Raw genomic sequence first — 21,645 nt, 5'->3', positions numbered from 1 at the left:
AATTGCCAAACTGTAAGGTCGTTGATTCCTCTCATCTTTAACTTTTTTGTCTTCGTCTGCCCCAGGAGTTCTTTCAGGGTCTGGAATGCCATATGATCCTCACCCAGACGTTTTACAGCAAAGTGTCCAGTCTGGTGGCACCGAGGGAGAGCCAGGCCCTGGAGGAGACCATGGCTTTAGCCCACAGTGTGCTCAAACAGGCCCACAGGAGGGGAGTGGAGCTGGAGGGCATATTGGAGGTGGGAATTACTGATTCAAATCCAATAGTAGAGTTGATATCACATATATCAGGGGAAAAAAACGTTAAAAACCTGGTGGGAATATGATGTTGTAATTTCTCTCTCTCTCTCTCTGACAGTCATGGAGCAGGCTTGTTGAAGACTACCAGGCTCTGTGTAGACAGCTGGAGGCTGTGGAGTGTAGCATCCCCACCGTGGGTCTGGTAGAGGAGACAGAGGAGAGACTCACTGAAAGGATCAGTCTCTATCAGGTAAGACACTTCCTTCAAGATGTCACCTGATTTCACCCTGAAAGCTGCAGTCAAGCATTCGTGTCCGAATATAGAATTTGTAATCGATCAACTTCATCTGTCTTTCCTTCTGTCCTCCAGCGTCTGAAGGCCAGCCTGACGGAGCATCAGCCCCAGCTCTACCAGGTTCTGGAGGAGGGCAAGAGGCTTCTGCTGTCTGTTGGCTGCTCAGACTTGGAGAACCAGCTCACACAACTCGGAGAACACTGGCTCTCCTCCACCACCAAGGTCAACAAGGAGCTGCACCGCCTCGACTCAACGCTCAAACACTGGAGCAGGTCACTAGTCTTCAGTTTGATTTGTCAGCGTGATACCTGGAGTCTGAATACTTCCGTCAGAGCTAAATAAATATTTTCTGGTGAATATTAATTTCAGGTACCAGAGTGAGTCGGCAGAGTTGAGCCACTGGTTGCAGTCGGCTCTGGACCGGCTCGAGTTCTGGACAACCCAGTCAGTGACAGTGCCTCAGGAGCTGGAGACTGTCAGAGACCACCTCTATGCCTTCCTGGTTAGTCTGGTTATCACATCACAATATTCTGATCATTCTAATGAAGGTAAGGTTTAATTCCAACTTCTCTAAACCTCTGTTTCTGAAAGGAGTTTTCCAAGGAGGTGGATGCCAAATCGTCTCTGCGTTCTTCTGTGCTAAGCATGGGCAACCAGCTTCTGCGATTGAAACGAGTAGATACCGCTGGTCTGAGGACGGCGCTGGGCCATATCGACACCCAATGGGCTGAGCTGCTGACTCATATTCCTGTTGTACAAGAGAAGCTACACCAGGTCTGTTGCATGGTTTTTCATCTGAGATTTTCATTTTTTATTTTGATTTATATAATAATATTCTTTTGGCTATTTGACATCAGTTGATGCGTGACATATGTGATGATGCTGTATTTTGGCTGTTGGCGCCCTCAGCTGCAGATGGAGAAGCTGGCATCTCGGCACGCCATCACAGAGCTGATGAGCTGGATCTCTCTCATGGAGAACATCATAGACGAAGACCAGGATAAGATCATGGGAGCGGTCGGCTCGGAGGTGGTCCAGAACTTCTTGCAGAAGTATAAGGTACAAAACCGACATGTTATATATCAAAAAGTTTATTAACAGACCTTCAGCTCTCTTTTCTCGTCCTCGTCACAGCTTCATGATGCCTCTGTTTGTATTTCGCAGGGTTTCAGCATTGATCTGACGTGTAAGCAGCTGACTGTAGACTTTGTAAACCAGTCTGTGCTGCAGATCAGCAGTCAGGACGTGGAGGGGAAGCGTAGTGACAAAACCGACTTTGCTGAGAATCTGGGAGCCATGAATAGAAGGTGGCAGATACTGCAGGGACTTATTGCTGAAAAGGTAATGATTCACTTACATAGCAATTAAGAATTAAATCTGAAATTTTACACTGTTTTCTGCACATATTCTTAGTTTACCCATAGTTAAATTGTTGTGAATTGTTTGTCTTTTAGATTCAGTTATTGGAAGGACTTTTGGACGGTTGGTTAGAGCATGAAAACGGAGTCCAGGCTCTGAAAACCTGGCTCACACTCCAGGAGGAGAAACTAAAGAAGAGACACAGGATAGAGGATGTAGCATCGGTGCAGAATGCACTCAAAGACTGTCAGGAGCTGGAAGAATTGGTGAAGGAAAAAGAGAAGGATCTAGAGAAAGCAGAGGAACGAGGAAACGCTCTCATCCGGGATAAGAAAGGAGCAGCCTGTTCTGTTGTCAAGGAGACCCTCAAAGGACTGAACCAGTCCTGGGCTCATTTGGACCACATGGTGAGCTTCTTGGATCCCCAAGCCTTCTAGTTGTTGCCCAGATCTTTCTTTGCAATGTGCTTTAAGGCAATTAAACATCTCGTCTCCCCTCCTATCTAACAGATAAGTCAGATGAAGGTCAGCCTGCGGTCAGTGCTGGAGCAGTGGACGCTGTATCGGAGAGCCTCAGAGGAGATCATTGGTTACCTGATGGAGGGGATCTACTCGGTGTCCAGGCTGCGCCTCCTTAACGGGTCTCTAGAGGCAGTGCAGCAGCAGGTGGAGAGTTTGGAGGTGAGGAGGGCAGGAAATACATACAACATAACAAACACCTTAAAAAACATTTCAACAGTTTAATAGTGAATAAAGTCATCTTAAAGGTATTTCACGCAGTACTGTCGTTGTCTGTGCACAGCGAATTTAATGAATTTGAAATAATTTTAGTGGATGTCTGTATTTTAAAGAACCTGCAGGAGGAGATGGACAAGCAGGAGAGCAGTCTGAGGAAATTTGGCTCCGTGACACACCAGCTACTGACAGAGTGCCACCCGTCTGTGGCTGAAACACTCAACAGAGCCCTGCGGGACGTCAACATGAGGTATAGCGGTGACAAAAACACATCTCTGAGCGGCCTTGAAAACAAACACCTGAGCTCCAAGTGTGCTGTAACTTCTTCCTTTGCCTCTTTTGCTGCAGGTGGAACCGCCTGTTAGAGCAGATCTCAGAGCAGCTGAGGAGCAGTAAGGCCTTGTTGGGCCTGTGGCAACGTTACAGGACATTGTACGGCCAATGTGTGGCAGCAGTTCAGAAACAGGAAGGGCATGCTGATCGCTTGCTGAAGAGTGCCACAGATAAGGAGATCTCAGAGGAGGAGAGCAGTGCCTGGATAAAGGACTGTGATGTGAGTAAAGATGATTTAATGTTCTGATGTTAGTTATTACCCCTCGATACTCAGGTTCAGTGGTAGTTCATTACCAAGTCCACATCTTTGTGGTTTAAAATATAATTGTTCCTAATACTGTAACAGAAATCTGAAAACCCTGCATCACTGAGTGTCCTTTGTTTTCCAAGATCTAGTGAATGAGCTTGTGAACTGCTTGTCAGCTCACTATGAGGATCCACAAAGCCTCTGTCCCCTCTGCAGAATACCAAATTGCACCCTGTCCTTTTGTTTGCTTGAATGTAGTCACACAGCACAACCTAACAAAAGCCTTTTGAGAGTGAGGCTGCAACGGAAGAGACAGGCCCCTGATTTACACTACAGGGGTCCCCCCCCGTCGTCATGCTGGGCTTGTAGGGCCATGCTGCGCCATGTCTAGAGACACACTCTCCTAATACTGTAAGCAGACAGTCATTTTAACCCGGGATCACGAATGCAAACTGTCTCCGGACACTGAGTGGTTAAGAATTCAGCGTTCTTTAGGGTTGACCAGAACCCACAGAGCACACAACGCTGGTTTTACTAATCCTGAATGAATTTAGAGAAATGGAAATTCAGCAAAAGGGTTGAATCGTCCTCTTTGAGTTTGGAAAAAATGCACCATGTTTTGATAAATCAAACCTTTTCCAAACCCACTGGATTCACGGAAATAAATGGAAAACATGACAGTTTCTCCTGAATCCAGACATTTCTTCTTACAAACATTCCTCCCGTGACTGTGTTCCTAACCTGCGTCTCTGTTGCAGGTTTGCCTTGGCGACCAGGCTTCGGTGCAGGCGTCGCTCCAGAAACTGCAGGCTTTAGGGGAACAGCTGAAGAGCCAAGTCGACGCCTCCTCCGCTGCAGCCCTCCAGTCAGACCACCTGTTACTCACACATCGTCTAGCAACGCTGGAGCACGCCCTTCACAGGCAGCAGGACGTACTGCAGGTAGGACAGTAGGGATGCGCGGGCAGAATTACAAACACGTTCTCCCTCAAACACACAGTTTCTCATTTCAACATACAACCCTGATACGAAGAAAGAGATACGATTGGTTCAGTGCTCTTTCTCTGACTTCATGTCTTTCTCTGTCTGACTGTTTCTAGTCCGGATCTCAGTCCTGTGACAGTTTCAGAGAGCAGTTGGAAACCCTGATGCAAAACAGTGAGGAGGCTGAGGCGGTGCTGAAGGAGTCGGACACGGTCGGCTCGCCGGATCTCAGTGTGGTCCAGTCACGTATGGAAAAACTGAAGGTACAAGAACGTGCAGTTGTCTTTTTCCTATTGTTGTTTTCTCTGTGTGTGTTTCACCAGAAAAGACATGTGGCATCTGCGTAATCTGCTCATACTATAGTTTGATTTTATTGTCTCTCCATTGCCGTTAATTTATCTGAAAGCAAAACATGTTTGATCTTTACACTGAGAATGTCTGACACTGTATTTCCAGGTTCACCTGTTGAAGTTGAGCAGTCTGTCTCCGGACCTGGAGCGGGTGAACGAGTTGGTGTACAGATTACCAGTCAGTGACAGAGATGTCAAACAGCTGCAGAGTCTCAACAGAGCCTGGGCCGCTCACTGCGCTCACCTCACTGAGAGGTTCAGGTACCTAGAGCCGCCATACTTTACATGTTGGTAAACTTTGAGCAGTGAGTTACCACCATTTTTTACACATTCATAATCAGCCTTTGTAATGAATGTTACAAGAAAGGGATTGGGGTTTTATCTCTTTACCATCAACCGTAAAGAATGCTGTTATTAACAAAAAGCCTTTTAACTTACCTATAAAATATCAAACCTGCAGGTACATATGTTAAACTGTGAAAGGTTTCCTGTCACCATAATAATCTGCCGCAATTGTTAAATCAATAATGAATAATATGCAGGTCAGGTCAGGGTAGCTACACTGGCATTGAACTTATGTGTAAAATATGAAAAATAATATAATAATAATTAAATAAAACATATAAACTTATATAATTAAAGTTGATTAATTACTAATCTTAATCTTATTTCACTTAATGTTGTGTCTTAATCCTAATCCTAATGTGAGGCTGTGAGTGACTTCCCTCTGTCCCTCCACAGTAAACTCCAGGCGCTTTTGCTCCAGCAGCAGAGCTTCCTGCAGAAGTGCGAGGCCTGGATGGACTTCCTGTCTCAGACCGAGCAGAAGTTGGCCGCTGAGATTTCAGGCAATAGTCAGAGTCTGCTGGAGCAGCAGCGAGACCACGAGGTCAGACAAGCATTGAAAAGCATCAGTATGATAACTGCTGTTCTTCTATGTAGAGCACTGTTTTTTAATATATTCACGTGTCCTTGCAGTTGTTCCAGGCAGAAATGTTCAGCAGGCAACAGATTCTCTACTCAATCATCAGTGATGGTCATCGTATGTTGGACCAGGGACTAATGGATGACAGGTTGGCACATGAATACATAGGACACACAGTCTTATTTAACAATAGATCCAATTGTGAGCAGCATACGTACTATTCTCCCTCTTGTCCCACTAACAGAGACGACTTCAGCGTGAAACTGGCCTTACTGAGCAACCAGTGGCAGTGCATAGTGCGGCGGGCCCAGCAGCGGAGAGGCATCATCGACAGCCTGGTCCGCCAGTGGCAGAACTACCGGGAGATGGCAGAGAAGCTGCAGCGATGGCTCCAGGAAGTCACCCATGATTCAGATGTTCAACCACCAGGAGAAGCGGTTGCCCTGCAGCAGGCCAGAAACCTGTTAGATCAGATACAGTTATCTATGCTTTGTTATGTCAGTCAATCGCCACACTAATTAACATTAGTTTCAGGTACTATGTATGGAAGGCAGGTTAGATTAGGATTGGGTTCAGTGAGTGACACCTTTACTTCACCCTGAACTAATTATTTGTTGTACTTGTTTGCATTTTTAATAATTAATAATACTGCAGATACTCTTTCAAATCACAAACATTCACCATGAATAAACTCTCGATCAATTTTCATAAATCTAAACCCTGTACTAATAAACCCTCACCCTTCCCCAACCCTAGACTCCCTTAGTTAACCTGCAACCCCTCTGCCTTTTGTCTCCGTCTGTGCTCCTCCAGCTGAGGGAGCGAGTGCTGCAGAGGCAGCAGGGCGGCTACATCCTCACTGTGGAGGCCGGCAGGAGCCTGCTGCTCTCGGCCGACGCCAGGGCGGAGTCCACCCTGCAGACTGAGCTGATGGAGATTCAGGAGAGGTGGAGGCACGCCCACCACCGCCTGGATCAGCAGAGGAGGGCGCTACACAGCCTGCTCAAGGTCAGACATAACCACACCTTGGACAATTTTGTCTTTAAGTAAGGACTTGGTTCTTTCCATGGACTATTAGCATTATATGAACTTTGTAAAGGCAGTTTGTTAGATTCAAAATACAGTGGATCAAACAAAGGGGTTCTGCGAGACAGCCTTTGCTCGTTGGAGCACTGAGTCTGTGTCGCAGGCTGAGCCGTCTCCAACATGCTGCAGTGTGAAGGTGTTTGTGAAGGGCAGAGGCTCATCTGAGCCCTCGATGACGACAGTGCAGGACAATAAAACCAGGTTATCACATGAATTATGCAAAGTTGCACCTTAAGTCCCGAGAAAAAGTAACGGACAGAGATGGAACACACTCTTTTCTGTCCTAAGATAATGACTAAGCATCATATAAGCATGTGCATGCGATCCTCTGCACACTGAAGACAAAATGGGGGAAATGAACAAGGATAAAAGTGGCAGCCCAGGGCACAGATCCACATAACCACACACACACAGACTGTGCAGGCTGTGCAGTGAGCTGTAATGATTTGAGCCCAGTGAGGTAGAGTTTACATGCTGAGATAGTGCCATGTTTTAAAGAGACAGAGTGACGCAGTTCAAAAGATCCATCCTGGAGTTTAAGGTTTTTACCAAAGGTGGTTCTCTCTTCTTTTTCTCTTAATTTTATTCCCTTCCGGATAATTTCTCTCTTCTGTTCCCCCCCCCGTCTTTTCTTCTTTTTCCATGACCCTTGCTTCAGGTATTTCGTGCTCCTTGGCAGCTGTATTTCTTACTAAATATCACTCTGTTTTACCCAGGACTGCAGCGTCACTCAGACTCTAAAAATAGCTGTAATCCGTTGCCCTTTGGAGCCGAACCTCCCTCCTTTCTTATGAGGCTGTTAATTCTTCTTTCTGGTCGATGGATTTTTGCTGTGTCACTCTGTCTCACAGTGTCGCTTGAGAGGCTCAAGTGCGCTATCTATGGCATGGTAATGGCCTGACTGCAGCCTGGGATAGATGTGTGCGTGTGTGTGTGTCAGCTATTCACACTGTCACTGCTGCAGCTGCAAGAAGAATTTATAGAGTCTGCAGTCTGTGTGTGTGTGTGTGCGTGTATTTTATGCTCTAATTCTTGTTGTGCATGATTGTGTGTGTGTGTGCGTGTAGAACTGGGAGCGATGTGAGAAAGGCATAGATGCGTCACTGGAGAAGCTGAGGGCCTTCAAGAGGAAGCTGTCTCTGCCACTGCCTGATCACCAGGAGGAGCTGCACTCAGAACAAATCAGATGCAAGGTAACAGACACGCACGCACACACACACACACACACACACACACACACACACACACACACACACACACACACACACACACACACACACATAAATCGGAAATTCAAAGTTTGCCTAATTGATAGTATTAGTGCATAGATACTCCTCACTCATATGATTCGCATTAACATTCTCTCTCTCTCTTGCACAATCGGACACACAGACACGAACACACACACACACACACACACACACACACACACACACACACACACACACAGACTTGTCCACTCTATCCCCTAAATCTTGCTGCCAGGATAAACAGACAGAAGGGCAGACAGAAACAACCAATCTGTTCCTATGAGCTGCCGTTTCATTGTTTGACCTTGTTTGTTTGGTTTTAGGACTGTTTATATTCAAATATAATTTTCAAATAAAATATGCTTGGTATTTTTATAGTCTTGCATATAATTTATTTTCTGTATAATTGAAAAGAAAAATGTGTTGATTAAAAAAGAAAACATCATTATTGCTCAAGCAGAAATAATACCAGGATGTTTCTGGAATGAGCAAACATTGATGCTCTTAGTTTTTGCAAACCTCTGGACTCTGTATGCTTTCATGTTTCGTGGATGATACGTCCCCAGCTCCTCAGGGAGGAGGAGGAGGAGGAGGGAAGTGAGAGTAGCTGCACATAGTTATCATCAGCTGAGGAGAGAGAGAGAGGGGAGGGGGGGGGTAGGGAGAGAAAGAGAGAGAGAGAGAGAGAGAGAAATAGCAAAAGGCTGCGTGCGCATAAGAGGGAGCGAGTAGAGAGAGCATCCCCGCTTCCTGTGGGGGTGTATGCATGTATGTGTGTGTGTACATGTGTGCGCTTGCTTTTGTAAGTGCTGGGTAATTGAGACATTCTCCGGTTCCACAAATGATCACACCGCAGCAATGGGTGATGGAGGAGGAGGAGATGCAAGGTTAGATGGCTCTGTTACCTTATCCTGTCTGTAACCTTGACTGCAGCTGATGCATTTGTATTGTCTTTAACATGTTAACTTTTATTTTCATGGAAACCAGAATCTTATTCTGACATTTTGGAGAAATCCTGTATCTTTGTGGGACATGCCTTGTTGTGATATTTAGCGTCAGTTTGTTGTTATGCTTTTCAACATCACTGTTTCTGAGGATGCAGCAGCTGCAGTTGAGCTTCGCTGGTCCTGCTCTGGGATTTTCCTACTTCACTGTTTGTTTGTTAAGGAGAGAAAAGAAATCTCTCTTGGTCTGAGAGCAGCTTTTATTGCACCCAAGGCTATTGGGCGACCCCCTCTGAGTGTTGTCATGTCATGTGGACGCAGGAGCTGGGGAGCAGTGTGGAGGGCTGGACTGACGACCTCACGTCCATGTTCCTGCTGAGGGCCTCCTTGGAGGGCGGGGTTAGTGCAGATGACATCACAGTCCTACAGGAACGCCTCCAGCTGCTACAGTGCCAGTGGGAGGAGGTCTGCCACCAGGTATATACACACCGTACTCAGTGCATGTGCTTCTGATGATGACGAATACTCAACGCCCATTCATAACTTTGTCTCTGAGAGAAAGTGGATTTGATTTAGCTGCCGTTTGTTGTAGTATAACCAAGTAAGCTGAGCCAATCAGAGGTCATCTGAGACAAAAAGAGACCATGTCTATGTTCTGAAAACTGGACCAGTGGGCATATTCTCATATTCTCATCCAGTTCGCGGATTAGAAACATAATCGAAGCATGAATTGAGTCAGTTTATGTTTTCGAAGCTGCCCCTGGATATAATATTATCAATTATATTATTTCTCAGTCTTTCCCACAACAAAACTGCAAGATTTCATCACTTAATCTTTTCCATGTTTCGACTCTAATGTCCCCGTCTTACTTAGTTCCACTGCTTCTTATTTTCTGTCATATTCTCACTTTGATCTTTTTCTCCCGTCCTCTCATCTTTAATCCCCTCCCCGTTCCTCCCCTGCGTCCCCTCAGCTTTCCCTGCGCAAACAGCAAGTGAGCGAGAAGTTGAACGAGTGGGCCGTGTTCAATGAGAAGAACAAGGAGTTGTGTGAGTGGCTCACGCAGATGGAGAGCAAGGTCTCTCAGAATGGAGACATCAGCATCGAAGAGATGATCGAAAAACTGCGCAAGGTGATTTCAGCACAGCCGCAACAAAAACACATACATGAAACCCAACACATTTATTCACACAGAGGTGCAACTCTTAACTGTCGTTCATTCTGACGGCTCCCTGTGTGTTCCTCCACCAGGACTACCAGGAGGAGATCGGCGTCGCTCAGGAGAACAAGCAGCAGCTACAGGTTATGGGCGAGCGCCTGGCCCGGGCCAGCCAAGACAGCAAGGCGGCAGAGATCCAACACAAACTCAGCAAAGTCGGCGAGCGCTGGCAACACCTGCTGGACCTCATCGCTGCCAGGTGGGTGCAGAGATCCTCTCGTGGACAAGTGAAGAGCGTTGACTGATAAAAGAGTTTGTTTTGTGTCTGAGACGGCGGAAGGGAAAGTTCCTTTTAAGCTGGAAACTAAATTTGAATCGTGTGGCACGTGTCCTGTGGGTAAACCAGGACAGGATCATTAAAAGAAAGATGAGAATCCTGCAGATTACGGTGAACAGCAGTTGGTTGGATGGAAGAACAGAGGTGATGAGTCAATGTGAATGACAGAACACAAATATGAAACTGAAATGTATTCATCGGTGTTCGCACTTGACCCCACACATCCCACTTATGTGTATCACTCCTCCTGGTGGAGAAGGGTTTAAGTTGGTGAGGCGATGCCTTGGCCTGGCTTCGTTTCCGTGGTTTCCCTCCTGACGCTCATGGCACACGTGACGGGGAATTTATTTTCCCACAGTGCTGCTGAGGCATTTCCTGAGCTCCTCGGCGGTGTCAGTGGGGCGTCCGCTCAGTGAAGCTGCAAATCAAGCCGAGAAGTCACATTCCTCGTCACTGCTCCGCTTTTCTCCTCTGTAACTTTCGGCCTTTTTGTCACTGCGGACTCCAGAGCCAGTTTGATCCTGACTGAGTCCAACTGAAACGTGCTTAGAAACTGCTGGTTGGAGTTGTTGTGTTGATTTAAAGTGAGCAAGAAAAACTCTTTCTCTATTGTTGTGATTTGAAAGTGACCAAACTTTGACTCTCTCTGCCTCAGCTCCCCCTTCCCCCTCCGGCTTTTACCCGACTGTTGCCCTCTGGGACTGTCCTGGGGGGGGGGAGAAAGAGAGGGCAGGCAGTGTGTGACCTCATAGAGACAGCTGCACGCTCTTTGTCTCTCATCCGTCCATAACTAACAAAAAACAAAAACAAGGATTGAGATTTTGCAGCTGTTACAGAGAGCAGAATTTTTTTCTTCAGCGTTTTTTATCTTGTGGCAGAATTCATCAACATTTCCTGGAGTTTTTATTTTCTTAGGAAACAAGTATTGATTTTTGTTCTGCTGTAAACATGTTTTATTGGAAAGATTTTTTGCTCGTGCACTCTCCTTCGAGGTTTCCTCACATGCATGGAGCCTGCAGCCTTTGCTCCTGTTTGCACTCCCCCTGTGTGTGTGTGTGTGTGTGTGTGTGTGTGTGTGTGTGTGTGTGTGTGTGTGTGTGTGTGTGTGTGTGTGTGTGTGTGTGTGTGTGTGTGTGTGCGTGTGTGTGGTGTCTGATATTCCAACACAGACCAGCTCTGCGGCACATGCCTCTGACTGTAAGTCTCCTTTTAGAAACAGCAGCACTTGTCACTCTGAGACACACATACACACTCGCGCCGGCTTCTCTTTTTTTTACTTTGGAGAGCAACAGTTGATAAGTCACAGTTGTGCCACCCCACCACTACCTGCCGGGCCCCTCCCCTCCCCTCTCTGCACAGACAGAGTCTTAGAAAAAGTCCAGTGTGGCTGTGGAGCTCGCAGACGAAAGGGAAGAGTGTTTTGGATTCGACGCCGCAACGTTTCCCCGGCTTTAACGGCGTCTTTGGGCATTCTGCAACCCCCCCATGGTTTTGGATTTAAGGACGGATAATATGGCAGGATGCCCGAGCGAGGACTATCTGCCAGACTGCGACTGCGATGTCAACAGGCAGGACAAGCTTGAGAATTTGAACTTGGTTTTTAACATAGGTGCAGGTGTTCATACACCAGAGTTGCCTCATGGAGTGTTGTTTAAAGGAGTGTGTGTTCTCAGCATAGGGTGTATATACCGTCACATGTGGCAGCACAATAAGTTCAACACAGTTTAGACAATAGCAGGTGTGTGGTTGTCAGTGTGAGTAGAGCATAATTTTCTTACTATGGTAACCACAGACCTGATGCAATGAAGCTGTACAACCCTGTAAAACATGCAAATGAAAACAAACACTTACCAATAAGAACTAGTTAAGATTAGTGATTTACTAGGCTGCTCTGTTTGCATTGGATTATATGTAAAGCGATGCATTTCTTCCCCTATAATGTAACAGTCAAACTTCTGTGTCCCACTGCAGTTTGTTGTGTTACCATGCAGCAGTTAATGCTTTGCTGAGACCACTTCAGTCAGTCCTGTAACACTGAGAATACAAGGTGGAGCTCACCTGCTGAATGTGTCTATTGTTATCAGATTCTTTTCACCCAAGTTTGTTTATGTCATTAAAAAGCAGCCACCGCCTTCGTTCTCCTCAAGTTCTGACAGCTGCATTGTTTTGCAGGGTGAGGCGTTAAATGTCGAGCTGTTGTGAGAGCTCCACGTTGGTTGGTTCCAACATGATTCACATATTATGAATTGCAGTTGACAAGTGGAAACGTCTGGCGTTTGCAGATCCAAAATGGTTCCCAGTTGTTGTGTAGGGGTCAAATAAGGTTTCTTCACTTCCCGACAAAAATATCTGCACAGATTTTAAATAATAATTCTTGTACTCATATTACGCTTCTGCTCTGTTTGAGTAAACATGTGACAAATTATTATTTTGTCCCCACATCATGGATGATTAAGGGTGATCGCTGTGGTATTTAGACTTAGAAATGTTTTCTTTTCATTCTTGATTTAAATTCACAACTAGATTTAAAGATGTCTGTTCTGCTTTTGTGTTGCTCACATGTTGTTAATGTTGTTTGCAGCAAAATGCAACAGAGATGAACATAGAAATAAGACCATTGGATGAAAACAACTTTTCATGCCTTTAACACTGATATTGATCCTTTTAATTTGATTTGATTTACTGGTAAATTGTAAAAGAATCAGTCCTTTACCGTCTCAGTTACTGTTTACATTTGCCCCGTGCGTTGACACTAACTTCCTCTCTGACTTTGTGTTTTCCAAACAGGGTGAAGAAGCTGAGGGAGACCTTGGTGGCGGTGCAGCAGTTAGATAAAAACATGAGCAGCTTGCGATCCTGGCTGGCTCACATCGAGACAGAGCTGTCCAGGCCCATTGTCTACGACACGTGTGACGACCAGGAGATCCAGAGGAAACTCAACCAGCAGCAGGTGAGTGCAAACACACACACACAAACACACACACACACACACACACACACACAAACCTGGGCTACAAATTTGCATCATTTCCCCAACATGTGGTAACAACATCCTGTTGTGTACAAGTACTGTATGAACCCTCTGTGATGTAATAACACCCTCACAGAGACAAACAAGCACAGAGGCACATTGTATACAAGTTTGTACTTTTCCGTAAATCATGCATGTTATTAGAAATAAAAAAAGAACAACATGACTCGCACAGAGTTGGTGGAAAATGAGAAACACTGGAGCTCCTGAGGATATCGTAGCATGACTCATGCGTACATCTCTGCTGTTTGTTCAAAACTAGCCTACAGTGGGTATCAGTGAACTTCCTGCTGCCAAGACGCTGCTCTAAATCTGGACTCTCCAGGACACAAGCATTTAGTTTGTCAGGCTGTGAACTTAGTGTACACAGCAGGGAGACATTTGATCAACTGCAGACGGGCAGAAGAAATCTAATCACAGCCTCTTTGCAACTTGGAGCAACAGTGGTTTAAGTGACATTTTGAGAAATTCTTCATTTCTGCAAAAGCCAAGTTATTCTCGATGATTTCCAGGAGCTGCAGAGGGACATAGAGAAACACAGCACGGGTGTGGCGTCCGTGCTGAACCTGTGTGAAGTTCTGCTCCACGACTGCGACGCCTGCTCCACGGAGACAGAGTGTGACTCCATCCAGCAGGCGACCAGAGGGCTGGACCGACGCTGGAGGAACATCTGTGCCATGTCCATGGAGAGGAGGCTCAAGTCAGTGCCGCTTGGATAAAAGCAGACCTATATATATATATATATACTGTGTTTATATACATGCACTGGTGATAAAACCCTGTTGGCTGGTGCTATTTTAGTGTGTGTGTTACATCATACATACCAATCATCACATACTTATTTATATACAGTACATATATGTATATCATTCAGGAAGAAATAGCCGTGACATGAGTGATTTTTCTTTGCAGAATTGAGGAGACGTGGAGGTTGTGGCAGAAGTTTCTGGATGATTACTCCAGGTTTGAAGAATGGCTGAAGACCTCAGAAAGAACAGCAGCTCTGCCCAACTCCTCTGGAGTTCTTTATACTGTCGCTAAGGAGGAGCTGAAGAAGTTTGAGGTGCGTCTATTTTACATTTACTATCAAATGATGGAGTAAAAAACTGCTATATTGCACTATTTACATGTAGAAATATCTGAATTGTTAGCAAATTGCATGAGTGAGAAAAATAAACTCTGAGCCAAAGGTTCGTCTGGTTTTAAATGCAACGTGTGCATTATTTAAAGTTTTAAAATCTCTTCTGCACAACATAAACATTTCTCCTTTGAGCAGAATAAATGTCAGGTCACAGAAAGTCTCTGCAGGGTAGAGGAAACAGAAGTGTCATGTTACTGAAACTCATGCACTGGTCTGCTCAGCTGCTGGAGTCCATCACTGTGCACGTGCACATTCCTGGAGGCTCACTGCTCGGGTCCAGGCGAGCAGTGAGCCACCAGCAGCTGCCCTGCTTGTGCCTGATTACAAAGCTCATTCCAGCTCAACATAATATTTCATATCACATTTTTCTCAGGATCTCAGCTGTAGTTTTTATTAACTTGTTGTTTTCTTTGTACATGCAGGGGAGAAATGTTTGAAGTGGGGGAAAAAAAAGGGTCTTATTCCGAGTTTTAATTTGAGAGTGCATTTGTTTTCATCTCAGGCCTTCCAGCGTCAGGTGCAGGAGTGTCTGACCCAACTGGAGCTCATCAACAAACAGTACCGTCGTCTGGCCCGCGAGAACCGCACAGACTCCTCCTGCTGTCTCCGAGGAATGGTGCATGATGGGAACAAGCGGTGGGACAACCTGCAGAAGAGGGTGGCTGCCATCCTACGCAGACTCAGGGTAATGTCACATTGGATGTTGGCTCGAACAATCTGAAGTTAGCAAAAGACATTGTGGAATACTGATGTGATTTACTATTCTATTTATTTTTATATATTTCTATTTGTCTCGTTCTGTTCATGCAGCACTTCATCAGCCAGAGAGAAGAGTTTGAGACGGCCCGAGACAGCATCCTGGTGTGGCTGACGGAGATGGACCTGCAGCTCACCAACATAGAGCACTTCTCCGAGTGTGACATACAGGCCAAGATCAAACAGCTCAGGGTGAGAAGGACAAACACACTGTTTGAAGATGAGATTCAAGATGTGGTTCTTGGATGATGCAGCAATCCAACATGATGTTTAACTATAAGGCCTGTGTGCTGTAGCATTAAATGGAACGAGCAAAGCATCAACTAATATCTATCAGCTTTTTGTAATATTGCATGTTCTATGTGCTAAAGTGGGGGTTAAACAAATGTATCTGCAGTTTATCAAAACTATTCTGTTGGAGGAATAAATTGATTAGATAAGGCAAACATTTTACAAATGGGAAATTCGACTGCTGCAGCAAAATACAGTGAATGAAAATACAGTATAATGCAATGAAGCATGTGGATTGGAAAAAGTCCTTTGCTGAAACTAGTAGATTGAGCTGGTGTTAAACGGAAATTTAGAAAGCTCTGATTGAGAAGAGTGAACCTCTGGACGCGGCCGTCATCGAGGAGGAGCTGGAGGAGCTGCAGAGATACTGCCAGGAGGTGTTCGGACGAGTCGACAGATACTACAAGAAACTCACGCGTCTGCCTGTGAGTACAGACGCACAGACGACACAGTCATGTAGCTAAAAATAGAGTAAATGTAAATGAGTCTCACTGCGAGAAGAAGTGAAACTGTACAGAGACGTGAAGGTAAACAGTTGACTCAGGGAATTCAAAGCACTCAGTAAACACATAACATAATGTAGACCACAGCTGTCCTCCTTCACTTCCTGTCCCACATAGTTTCACATTAACAGATGGTCAGGAACAGAATACAAAGTCATGTAATGTGAATACATGACACACACACACACACACACACACACTCACCACCCAGTGTTTCACAACCTGTAATCTCACACTTCTCAGTTACACATAGTTTGCAGTGTCTGACACTGCATTTTCTTCCCTTGCTCGCCTCATTCATCTCTTCTCCTTCTTCATTGTCCTTCTCTCCCAGCTCGCTGACGATGAGCTGGACGGTTCTGACAGAGAGCTCGACATGGAAGAAGGCGCCGACCTCTCGGAGCTTCAGTGGGGCGACTCCTCTTTGCCCAGGACTTCTAGCCGTCAAGCCACGGGCGCGACCACTCTCATCCGGGCCGACCGCTCAGGGCGGGACACTCCAGCCAGCGTGGACTCCATCCCGTTGGAGTGGGACCACGACTACGACCTGAGCAGAGGTCTGGAGAGCCCCGGAGGACGAGGCCCCGGGGAGAGGAGCAGAGGGCAGGAGGAGGAGGACGGGTATCTGAGGACGGATGTCACGGTGCTGTCAGGTTGGTCGGACTTTACAAACTGTTTGATGGACGATCGGCTTCATGTGTATGTGCTGATTTCTTATGGATGTAACTATGAGATTTTTCTCAAATGTTTGCGTTAAAGATTTAATTTGATAACTATAGATAAAACAGTGTCAGTGTTGCAGTTGCAATTAGTTATTTTAATTTAATTTCTGTGATTACTGAGAGTCTTAATCAGCTTAATAGTCAAATATATCCACGGGTAAATAAATCGGAACAAATATATAGTAGTCTATAGTCTACAAGTCTATAGTAAGTAGATATTTGAAAAACATTTATATATTGTTTACCATATAGCAGCTCTCATTTAATTACTTGCTGTCTTTTTGATATCATTTAAAATATAATTTGTGTGATTCTGAAATAAAGATTTTGGGTTAATAGAATTGATTAGAGAGGTTTTAATCATGAGGAAATAATCATTGTTACTTCTTAAGTGTTGGAAATAACATGACACTCACTCTGCCATTAGAAAAATATAAATTATAGAGCAAAATATTATTACACAAACATATATATTCCCAGTATTGTTGAGTGTTAACGAGGCACATTGTTGTATCTTCTCAAATAATGGCAGTAAAGTCCTTCATTTCTAAAGATCGGGGGCCAGTTATGTTATCGATATTTAAAAAACATATATAAGCACCCCCCCTCTGCCTTGATGAGAAACCAGTACAAGTCTTGAACACCTTCACAGAAAATAAGAAACTCATATAAACATCGATCCAAACGGGGCTGAGATTGAGTTAGAAATCCAGATCTGGCGTGAGGTGTAAATCTTACTAGACGAGTGGAGATATCACCTTTAGTCGTGCCCACAGTATAATCAGTGTCTGTTGTGTGTCTCTATTCCCAGATGTAGTTATCCCAGAGAGCCCAGAGGCCTATATAAAACTGACTGAGAACACACTGAAATCCTCCTCTGGTAGGAAACAGCAGCTGTGTGGCGCTGCACCCGCATGAGTGACAAGAGCATGAACTTCGACTAAAACTGACTTTTTCTAACAGAAGTCTATCACCGCACTTGGAAACACCATCAAAGTTGCATGTCCCACCATCTCCTCACAAAGATCCCACCATTGCATGCTGAGCTCTTGCACACTAAGAATGCCACCTTCAACCCTTTAGCTTTGTGTTTCATTTTTTTCCAATTCACCGCTAATATCAAAGTTATTTTCTTTGTTTTGCCGTTATTTTGCATTTCAGACTAATGCATGCCATCCCAGCACCAGTCTGCACCATCTCCCCGCTAATAAAACCTCAGTCATTAAAAACATTTATGGTCCTAGTTCTCCTGACTCCCTTGTGGCCTGTGTGCAGGTGAGCCAGGTCAGCTGGAGGCCAGTCTGAGACAGCTGGATCAGGCTCTGGATGCAGGACGGTATCACCTCCAGCAGAGAGAGGCCAGCGCCAGCCGCTCCAGCCCCGACGTCGACTCCACATACATGGGCTACGTGAGTCCTCTTCAGCCTGTGCCTTAAATCACACCCCATTCTCTCTCCCCATTTCACACCCAAAAATATCTTTAAAAGTGACGAATAAAATTGTCACATGAAGAGACTTTTAGATTTTCACAACGGAAATGTTTTACATGAAAATGAAATTTTATGTGAAAACAGAAAAGATTTAAGAAACTAGTTCAGCAACAAGCTTTACTCATAACAAACTAATATGTTAACCCTTAAATACATAACATATTTTGTCTTGCATCATCTATAACCTATATAAACATTTACAGATGCGTCTGATGGGAGAGTGTCGAGGAAGTATAGACACAGTGAAGAGGACGGAGGAAGAGCTGACTGAAGACGAGGACGACATGCCGGGACTCAACAACACCACCAACACAGACAGTCAGAGTGCTGGTCAGTTACACACACAGACACACGCACACACGCACACACACGCACACACGCACACACACGCACACACACACACACTTTCCAGTAAATACAGTGTGAGATATCTGGATCTGTGAACTTTTCCCCTCCAGGTGTGATCGAGCGCTGGGAGCTGATCCAGGCTCAGTCCCTGAGCGAAAAGCACAGGCACAAACAGAACCTGCAGCAGTGGCAGCAGCTGATCTCAGACCTGCAGACCATGAGGGCCTGGCTGGGTCAGTCCGAGGCTGAGCTCAAACAGCTGCGAGGGCTCCAACTCAGCACCGACATACACACCATCCAGCAGAGAATCAAGAAGCTCAAGGTCAGTCCCCTTCGTGATGGACAGATATTATGGGTTTTTCTTCGACACTTATCTTTATGATAATTTTGTTTTCTTGAATTTGGATCTTGCAACCACCCGTGCTGCAGTTTCAGTTATTCTTTCTCATGCTTATGAGTCCGTGCACAGTGTAATTTCAGACACTTTACATGAAGTACAGTCGCTGGTCAGTAATTTTAAGCCACTGGCCTTGTTGTAATGTCCCACTTCACGTGCTGGCTGCTGACAGTTTGTCCTTCAGCTCACCCTCACACATTCAAACACAAACACACACTCACTCCAGTTGTTGCTGCCTGTTAAAGCCTTATGGTAAGATATCACTCTTCTATAAATATCCCCCTCTGAAGCCTAATAACTCGCATCGAACTTGTTCCCACCACCTCCAGCCTAATCCTGCTGCACTCTGTCGGCCGCTCGTCTATTCTCAGCCTTCCTCTAGCACCGTGAAGTCTGCTCGGACTCGCTCCAAATACTTTGCTCTCTGACTGTTTGACTCTCAGGAGCTGCAGAAGGGGATGGATGCCCACAAGTCAGAGGTTCTGTCCATCAACCTGAGCAGCGCGGACTTCCTCCAGGCGGAGCCCGACTCCGAGGAGGCGTGGGAGTTGAGGGACGGGCTGAAAGAGATGAACTCGCGCTGGGATCAGCTCGGCACCTCCCTGGAGGACTGGAGGCAGGAGCTGCAGAGGGCGCTGATGCAGTGCCAGGTACAAAAACACACAAGCTCCAGGGAAGAGTCTGTATTTTGGTTCCCTATAATGCTGTACCTGCTTTTTGGTGCAGAACCCAGTATCAGGAATACTTTGAATAGAATCACAGGAATGCAAAGCAGATTTTAAGATATAGCACACAAAATGTAAATAAAATCCATGCCAACTCTTGTGGTATTTAATCTCCTCGTATTTTCCCGAACTGCATTTTCCCATAATGAATCCAAAATTAAGATTAGACATGTGATTACTCCACAAACACATTAATCAGAAAATATGAAGGAAGAGAGAAAGAATCTAATCTCAGAAATAAAAGCAGTAGCCCGGTGTAACTGACATCACGTTTTGTTTCAGGAGTTCCATGAGATGAGCCACGGTCTGCTGCTGTGGCTGGAGAACATTGACCGCAGGAGGAACCAGGTGGTGCCCATCCCTCCCAGAGTGGATCGCCAAACATTACGAGCTCATTACAAAACTCTCACGGTACTTGTCTCTGCTACGGGCTTTGTGTACGGCGGGTTTTGGCCTTTTATTTAAAGTCACTGTCAATTAAAACCCCTAATGTGGGCTCCAGACTAATTTCAAGAACAAATCTAAGGATGGAGCTGAAATACTCTTGTGATGATTTGTTCACTGGTCCTTCCCATACCCCCTTTGTCCCTTGAGGGGCATCAGGCATCAACAATCTGCGTCCATCTGGGCCTGTCCAAGCGACTGTATGAGGACGTCTGATCTCGAGCATCTTTCATGCAGAGATTCACCTAAAAATGCTTCATAAATACGACTGAAAAACCGCAAACTAAAAGAAAGATGGACACTAACGTTAGATATTCCCAAAGAAAACTGATCAGGATCAGTAAAATATGGTGAAAATAGAGTAGTAAAGTAAAAAGTAAGAAACTGAACTGGTGTGACAACCAGAGAAATAACCCAGTATCTAGATAAACCCACAGAACACACACTAACTGACCTCCTCCGTCTCTTCACCGCAGCAAATCAAGCGCGAGCTGCTGGAGTCGCAGCAGAAGGTGTCGTCCCTTCAGGAGCTCTCGTCTCAGCTGCTGGTCAACACCAAGCCGCAGACTCTGCTGCTGCTGCAGTCGCAGACCCCCGAGCAGCTGCAGCCGCAGGGCAGCGAGTGTCTGGAGGCGCAGGAGAAGGTGCACGTGATCTTTAACAGGCTGCGGCTGCTGCTGAGGGAGGTCAACTCAGACCTGGGGGGGCTGGAGAGGAGGCTGGGGGCCACGGAGACGCGGCAGGTCAGACGATGCTGAATACAGAGATAATGAATGATGGAATTCTTCCTCTCCGTCATTCGCAGGTTGATGTGGACCGTAGATACCGACTTGTTTCGATTTATTTTTCAGGATTTCTTACCGTTACCCGCTGGCAAATCCGAAACCTGTGGATCAGCTGCTCCCGTGTCAGAGGCGACGGTCGAGAGCCGCAGACGATTGGTAAAGTTTTCTCTCATAACGTCCTCTGTGTTTAAAAGACGGTAAATTAACATCCCTGTCAACCCCACCCCCTTCTCCCACATAGACGCCTCATAGATATTCCCTCTCTACTCCTTTATTTTGATGGTCAATATACATGTTTTTCCCTTTTGCTCTGCTAACACATACATGAAAATCTTTACTTCAGCCCCCACTCCTCCCTTTCTTGAAATGTTTTTGCTGCCCCCTCACATCATGTTGATCTGTTTAAAAAATGTACAAGAAAACCTGGCTTTTCGTTTCACACGATAAAGATGAGTAGATCGTATCTTAGCACAAGAAGAAAGTTTTATTGTAAATAACGTAAATAATTTAATGTTGTCAGTTTCTTGTAACGTGACTTTTCAGGGTTTAAGTCTTGAGAAGCCAGATTTCTTGGTAAAGTCAATTTCACCGTCATTGATTCTGTTGCTGCTCTTTGGTTGTCGATGATTCTTCCTCGAGCGATGTTATGGCTCTTTTTTATGTTGTTTTTTTATTTCTCTCATCATGAAGCTTGGTCTTTATTTGCACTTGACTGAAACATTGTTTTCTTTCTTTTACCCCCCCTCCCCTCCCATCCCCTCCCCCCTGC

At 45.5% G+C, this 21,645-nt stretch overlaps 1 protein-coding gene across 1 annotated transcript in view; it reads left to right on the top strand.

Moving 5' to 3' along the window:
• syne1a (spectrin repeat containing, nuclear envelope 1a) overlaps positions 1-21,645 on the top strand; it is a 121,422-nt gene that overhangs the window by 96,634 nt on the left and 3,143 nt on the right. The window contains 37 exon segments of the mRNA XM_047338193.1: positions 66-239; positions 359-490; positions 611-807; positions 905-1,037; positions 1,127-1,309; positions 1,445-1,594; positions 1,700-1,876; positions 1,990-2,301; positions 2,404-2,574; positions 2,745-2,878; positions 2,977-3,181; positions 3,967-4,149; positions 4,308-4,454; positions 4,648-4,802; positions 5,283-5,430; positions 5,520-5,614; positions 5,711-5,945; positions 6,223-6,474; positions 7,620-7,745; positions 9,068-9,223; positions 9,721-9,879; positions 9,999-10,165; positions 13,031-13,193; positions 13,787-13,974; positions 14,187-14,337; positions 14,918-15,100; positions 15,226-15,363; positions 15,708-15,887; positions 16,300-16,618; positions 17,499-17,567; positions 17,963-18,096; positions 18,381-18,507; positions 18,636-18,847; positions 19,366-19,572; positions 19,930-20,058; positions 20,568-20,834; positions 20,943-21,032. Coding sequence (XP_047194149.1) covers positions 66-239; positions 359-490; positions 611-807; positions 905-1,037; positions 1,127-1,309; positions 1,445-1,594; positions 1,700-1,876; positions 1,990-2,301; positions 2,404-2,574; positions 2,745-2,878; positions 2,977-3,181; positions 3,967-4,149; positions 4,308-4,454; positions 4,648-4,802; positions 5,283-5,430; positions 5,520-5,614; positions 5,711-5,945; positions 6,223-6,474; positions 7,620-7,745; positions 9,068-9,223; positions 9,721-9,879; positions 9,999-10,165; positions 13,031-13,193; positions 13,787-13,974; positions 14,187-14,337; positions 14,918-15,100; positions 15,226-15,363; positions 15,708-15,887; positions 16,300-16,618; positions 17,499-17,567; positions 17,963-18,096; positions 18,381-18,507; positions 18,636-18,847; positions 19,366-19,572; positions 19,930-20,058; positions 20,568-20,834; positions 20,943-21,032 — 6,348 coding nt within the window.

This window comes from Hippoglossus stenolepis, chromosome 20, assembly GCF_022539355.2.
Source record: "Hippoglossus stenolepis isolate QCI-W04-F060 chromosome 20, HSTE1.2, whole genome shotgun sequence".
Classification (NCBI taxonomy): Eukaryota; Metazoa; Chordata; class Actinopteri; order Pleuronectiformes; family Pleuronectidae; genus Hippoglossus; species Hippoglossus stenolepis.
Note: the sequence above shows the minus strand (reverse complement) of the source record. Positions and strands in the feature narration are given on the sequence as shown.